General features: G+C 42.0%; 1 protein-coding gene across 1 annotated transcript; it reads right to left on the bottom strand.

Annotated features, from left to right (window-relative positions):
- Positions 1 to 328: 328 nt before the first annotated feature.
- Positions 329 to 6,545, bottom strand: LOC138957871 (basic helix-loop-helix ARNT-like protein 1; the record flags this gene model as incomplete). The annotated part of the gene is made up of 7 exons (XM_070328911.1): positions 6,519 to 6,545; positions 5,346 to 5,463; positions 3,668 to 3,850; positions 2,559 to 2,808; positions 1,994 to 2,100; positions 1,366 to 1,516; positions 329 to 414 (listed from the first exon to the last, which is right to left on the bottom strand). Coding segments are annotated over exons 1-7 (922 nt in total), but the record flags the coding sequence as incomplete, so codon positions are not given.
- Positions 6,546 to 7,094: the final 549 nt, after the last annotated feature.

The following is a 7,094-nucleotide window of genomic DNA, read 5'->3' as shown; positions in this document are numbered from 1 at the left end:
CCCCCCCCCCCTTTCTTCCTAAAGCTTAAGTTATCTTGTTAGCTTCAAGTGCACACCCCCCCCCCCCCTTTCTTCCTAAAGCTTAAGTTATCTTGTTAGCTTCAAGTGCACACCCCCCCCCCTCTTCCTAAAGCTTAAGTTATCTTGTTAGCTTCAAGTGCACACCCCCCCCCCCCTTTCTTCCTAAAGCTTAAGTTATCTTGTTAGCTTCAAGTGCACACCCCCCCCCCCCTTCTTCCTAAAGCTTAAGTTATCTTGTTAGCTTCAAGTGCACACCCCCCCCCCCCCCTTTCTTCCTAAAGCTTAAGTTATCTTGCTGTGAGCTTACCCAAGTCCATGGGTGTGAAGTCTTCCTCGTCCGGTATGGTCAAGGGCAGTTCTATGCCCTGGCCCGAGCTGGTCACTTCTTGACCCCTGTTTACACAAAGAGATACACTTTGTAATCAACCGCAATAAGCATTTAAAAAAGAAACTAGTGTCTATGGCAAAGCTGCATCTCTAGCCGGCAACGTAGAAGAAATGTCGAGCTACTATAAATAGCTCACGCCCCCGCCGGCAAACAGCTCTGCAGAGTCTGCTGTGAAGGGAAACTACTACGTCCCCGTGTCGTACAAGGACTTGAGAAAGCATGCTATTATGTCAACCAAGAACACATAAAGGAAAACACTGGTCATTCAAAAAAATGTACAGAAAACTAGGAGCAGCATTATTGCATCATCTCATCACACATGAAGAGAAATTGGACCCCACCCGTTTAGGACCTTCACAAATATAAGAAAATCAAGTCTTAAAAGGGATAGGTCAATTTACAGAGGTTAAGTATCAACAGAACATCTAAGAAAGGGGGACGTCTTAAATTGAAGGGTCTTAACTCTTTGTCTCCCAGGTACGGATATATCCGTACCCACTCATTTGATATATCCGCTCAGACTGTTAGCTTCAGTCGCTTTCTGTAACATCAATTGTGACCCTCCACCACGAAATGAGTCGCATGTCACCTCGCGCGGTTCTGCGGGAGTGTCTGGTAACAGTGTGAGGGTCACCTTAGTCACAGGCTTATAACTCAAACAGTGTTTGCTCTTTTCTAAAACTGTTTTCACCACTAGATAGAGCATCAAAAACTCTTTAGGAAAATGTAAAAATATGAAAATCATGCAAAGGTGACATGCGACTCATTCCGTGGTGGAGGGTCACAATTTAGACTAACGCCTGCATTCCAGCGTGTTGATACACAGTTTCTACGTAGTTACTACAATTCTGCAGCACAGCTGGTCTCGGCTAAACAAAAATGGGTCAACATAGGTGGGGTAGAAAGTGTTAAAAGAGGGGTTCCACTGTATTCAATCTTCGTTTTAAACAACTTACTGGACCACCGAGTTGGTGGAGACGATGTATTCCACCTCTTTGGTCCATGGATTGCGAAAACCAAAACACGTGGACTTGAGATGGAGAAACTTTCCGTCTTTTAATTTGAAGCGGTACACGTCTGTTTCCACTTTCTCTTTTGTTGATAAAACTGGAAGAAAAATGACACATTATCAACCGTCATTATTCAGGAATAGAGAGAGAGAAATAGCAAACTAGATGCAACACACATGCATGCACATAAACGCACACACACTCACGCGTGCACACACACACACACACACACACACACACACACACACACACACACACACACACACACACACACACACACACACTCACACACACACACACACACACACACACACACAGAAAAGCCTCCAGAGAGAAACAGGGTTGATGTAATATCTCTCTGGTCTTCCATCATTCATTTGTCTCTCTGGACCCTAAAACACTCTCTTTCTCCCCCTCTCTCTCTCTTTGCCTCTCCCTGTCTTCCCTTTCTCTGTTTCTAATTTCTTGTTCAGGTCTATCTTACTCTCCTTCCCTCTTCTGCAATATGACACCTGAAACCACATAACAAACAAAAAACAACAACAAAACAAATAAACAAAGAAAGCAGACGTACCTTTTCTGTGGATCTGCCCCATGGAAGGAATGTCGTCCTGGTGATAGTACTCGTACACTGACGTCCCTAACAACTCTTGAGGAAGGTAGCCCATAATCACGGTCGCTCTGAAAAAATAAACTAAACTTAGGCTGTGGTTTCAGAAAATACTAACTTGCACAGAACTGAGGGCTCAATGAATGGTTATACAGTGAAACCCCCTTTAAAGACACCCCGATTTAAGACTTCCATAAAGGGAAAGTTTGTGTGCGCGCCTGTGTGTGTTTTTAATCAAAGACAAATGTGGCCAATGTGTTGACAGAGTGACTTTAAATAAACGATTGTATCATCATAAGACTTCCTCCCTTTTACGACCTTAGTTTTTTCAGATTTTCTGTTAATATCTTCTGTAAATTTACCCCCATTCTGAGACTTCCTCCGTTTTAATACCTGATTTCCTCAGATTTTTGGAGGTCGTAAAAGGGGGGGGGGGGGTTCCAATGTAACAAACAAAACACCATTGATCATGGTCTTTGAAATTAACGAAAACTCAAAACTTCAGGTAAAACTGTCATGTGTGACTCACCTCTCATCGACATAGGAGAACTTGCCATCGATACTGTGACGCGACGTGTACTCCATGGGTCTGACCTTGATGTGACCCCGCTCCTCCGACGGGAAGGGGTTGACACAGTTTTGCACCCGGCCCACGGCCACCAAACAGCTCAGGCTGCAACTGTCATTGTCGGATTCGTTGTCGTCCTCAATCCCGATCTTTGCCGTCGACCACGACTTGAGATAGCCGGTGCAGTGAATCGTTGTGTAGTTCTTCCAGTCTGAAGACAAAATAGAGAAACTTTATCATAAAAAGAAAAATTTTATCATAAAAAGAGAAACTTTATCATAAAAAAAACCTTTATCATAAAAAGAAAAACTTTATCATAAAAAGAGAAACTTTATCATAAAAAAAGAAACTTTATCATAAAAAGTGAAACTTTATCACAAAAAGTGAAACTTTATCATAAAAAGTGAAACTTTATCACAAAAAGTGAAACTTTATATCATAAAAAGAGAAACTTTATCATAAAAAGGTAACCTTGGATGCATGGACATTTTCTGCTAGTTGCTAAGGTTCCGTCTGATTTTGCTAAAAACTTTATCATAAAAAGAGAAACTTTATCATAAAAAGGTAACGGACATTTTCTGCGGACACGGTAACGGACATTTTCTGCTAGTTGCTAAGGTTCCCTCTGATTTTGCTAACACTGTTCATGAAATTAATCAGACAGTCATGAGTGTGGGTCACGGTTAACGTGAGATGTCACAAAGTAAAATTAAATACCTACACTTGGACAGTCTGATGCAAAACATAATACTTGCATACATTTAAAAAAAGCATTAAGCGAAAATGCCATAAGCCTTTTTTGTTTTCCATTTCAACTTTATTACTTATTTATCACATTTAATTACTCAACTAGAGTGATACCTGTGAATCAAGGGCACTAGGAAGTCTTAAAATAGTGGTCTTATGACACAAGTTTTACTGTATCAAAAGAATTCTAAAGTCTGATGTTATTTGATGTTGATGTCTGATGTTGTTGTCATGTTATATATGTACCAAAAAGATATAAAACCATGTTGAATTTTTTTTTCTTTTTCTTCTAAAACCGTGAAAAAAAGAGAAAAGTTTCAAACCTTTGCCTGATCGCCTCTTCCGATGATAATGCGACTCGGCCGGTTCCTTCTTGACCTTGACAGGGGGCGCCATGTCAGATTGACCTTTGCTGCTGCTCTTCATGCGGCAGAAGAAGGATCGGCGTGCACCGGAGCAAAGCTGCGTCTGCTTCTGTGGGACTTCTGTCTTCACCGGCATCATGGCTACACAGAATGCAAGACAAGAGATGTTTTAATTGCAAGACAAGAGATGTTTTAATTGCAAGACAAGAGATGTTTTAATTGCAAGACAAGAGATGTTTTAATTGCAAGACAAGAGATGTTTTAATTGCAAGACAAGAGATGTTTTAATTGCAAGACAAGAGATGTTTTAATTGCAAGACAAGAGATGTTTCAATTGCAAGACAAGAGATGTTTTAATTGCAAGACAAGAGATGTTTCAATTGCAAAACAAGAGATGTTTCAATTGCAAAACAAGAGATGTTTTAATTGCAAGAAGAAAATTTAGTTTCACTTGCGGTGATCTCAAATATGAAGATACGTTTTAATTACAAGAAAATCATCTTATTTCATCCAGGGCCGGACTAGGCGAAGAGGAGGGAGGGGGTTGCCAGTGGTGGCCCAGGGGGATGTCCCCCCTGGCGGCAGGGGCGGATCAGTTCATTTTATGACTGTTTTTTTTCAAAAGTATATTGTGAAGATATGGGTGTGAAGGCGCGAAGCGCCGAGCTGACGGCGCGAAGCGCCTAGCTTGCTAGGGGGGTCCGGGGGCATGCCCCCCCGAAAAATTTTGAAAAAAAGGATGCAAAATGGTGCAATCTGGTGCATTCTGAGGATGATCATTACCAGTTTCAGGCAGCAGATTTTGTCACTGATTAATACCCCAAAAATTGAAACTCAATGTAAAATAAAGAAATGCATACCTCATTCAATATTTTTATTTTTTGGCTGGGGGGGGTCCGGAAACCCTAGAACCCACCCCTCCCCCCCTCGTTGTGGGGGTCAGGGGGCAAAGCCCCCTGAAGCTGACGGGTAGGTCATATTCTGAGATAGGAAAATGGTCGCTCCTTGCATGAAACGGCATAAAATAAGCAATAATAAAAAAAAAAATTAAATAAGTAAGGTACATGTTTAGGCTAGGGGGGGGGGGGGGGGGGTTGCGCAACCCCCATAACCCCCCCGGTAGTCCGGCCCTGTCATCTGCTGTGATCCAAATTTTGAAGATTCGTTTTATTTGCAAGAAGAAAACTTCATTTCATCAGCGGTGATCTCAAATCATGGTATTTTCTTTCTTTGACTTTTCTTTTCCTCTAACTCAAAGTAAAGTTCATTTCACAAATGCATCAAGAAGTAGTAGTTATTAATTGTTGTCTGCTTTTAAAAACAGCAGAGAGAGAGAGAGAGAGAGAGAGAGAGAGAGAGAGAGAGAGTGAGAGAGAGACAGAGAGACAGAGACAAACAGACACAGAGAGAGAGAGAGAGAGACAGACAGAGAGAGACACAGAGAGAGAGAGAAAGACAGAGAGAGAGACAGAGAGAAACAAAGAGAGAGAGAGAGAGAGAGAGAGAGAGAGAGAGAGAGAGAGAGAGAGAGAGAGAGAGAGAGAGAGAGAGAGAGAGAGACAGAAACGGACAAGACAGAGGCAGACAAACACATCTGTGTGCAAGAATTTCCATTTACTTGTGCATTTGCACTTACTTTTTGCATCAATGAATCTCTCCCTGGGTGTGAGATCGGAGGAGGAGAGCTGTTCCTTGACCTTGGAGATGTCTCGTGGATGTAGGATGTCAAACAAACTCTGACCTATCAGGTCCGACTGAAACACACAAAGTGACAAAGACCCTTCGTCAACACACCTCAGACTGACTTTCGTCAATATACCACAGACTGACATCCGTCAACACACCACAGATTGACATTCGTCAACCCACTACAGACTGACATTCGTCAACACACCACAGACTGACATTCGTCAACACACCACAGACTGACCTTCGTCAACACACTACAGACTGACATTCGTCAATTACACACTACAGACAGACATTCGTCAACACTGGCACCACAGACATTCGTCAACACACCACAGACTGACATTCGTCAACACACTACAGACTGACATTCGTCAACACACTACAGACTGACTGACATTCGTCAACACACCACAGACTGACATTCGTCAACACACTACAGACTGACATTCGTCAACACACCACAGACTGACATTCGTCAACACACCACAGACTGACATTCGTCAACACACTACAGACTGACATTCGTCAACACACCACAGACTGACATTCGTCAATATACCACAGACTGACATTCGTCAATATACCACAGACTGACATTCGTCAATATACCACAGACTGACAGAACCAAGGGATAGAAATTAGTCAATACACTAAAGACCACACAAAAAATCCATCGCATGGAACAGGATTTGTTAAATGACATACAATTAACAAATGAAACAGACAGAGAGAGAGAGAGAGAGAGAGAGAGAGAGAGAGAGAGAGAGAGAGAGAGAGAGAGAGAGAGAGACAGACAGACAGACAGACTGTCAGACAGACAGACAGACAGACAAACAAGTTGAAACCAAGCGATGGAATTAATTTCAATCCTATTAGAACCGACAGCTCCGGGCTTTCCTGGCACACTATAATTAATTTCATTCAACACCAACTCCAATCTATCAGATCTAATGTCAATGTCGAGAAATTGACTACAGTGGAAGAAGCCAATCTGCAACAATAACTTTGCACTCATGGAGTCACTGTCATGGTAACCAACCACTCTGACGGCTGTATAACCGCCATCCACTAGTTGAAAAAAAACTCGTGCCCACAGGCATTTGAAAAAAAAACTCACCCAGTAAGACATCAGCCACACAGGCATTATTACAACACCAACAAACAAAACAAAACAAAACACACACACACACACACACACACACACACACACACACACACACACGGCCGCGTTGATCTTGTATAAACTCCACACTGAACAAAAAAACACACCCTTCGATAGTACTGATGAGCGACCTTGGGTACCTTACATTCATGGGGTCAAATTTATCGAACCAATTGTTTGTATCTAACTTAGAAATTTGATTCATCCTAAAATGTTTTCCTTCTTATTCAAGGGACGTAACCACTCGGTACACGTTTCCAAAGAAATCGATTTTTGGGGTGAAATCTATTAAATGTCACCACCAATTTCCTTCACATGCAAGAAACTGACATGCTTATCGTCCTTAAATGATTTCACTTCTTAATTTCACCAGGAAACAACATTTCAGTCTTGAGAATATATCGAGGGGGAAATATGACCACGGGGGAAATATGAAATCGTCACACCGTATCAGCGAGAAAGATTTACTACAAGAAAAGCTCTCGTTGCAACACTGAAACACAACGACCGAGATGGCGCAACTGTGATATA

The sequence above is a fragment of the Littorina saxatilis genome, unplaced genomic scaffold, assembly GCF_037325665.1.
Source record: "Littorina saxatilis isolate snail1 unplaced genomic scaffold, US_GU_Lsax_2.0 scaffold_3374, whole genome shotgun sequence".
Taxonomy (NCBI): domain Eukaryota; kingdom Metazoa; phylum Mollusca; class Gastropoda; order Littorinimorpha; family Littorinidae; genus Littorina; species Littorina saxatilis.
The sequence above is the reverse complement of the archived record's forward strand: the minus strand, read 5'-3'. Positions and strand labels throughout refer to the sequence as shown.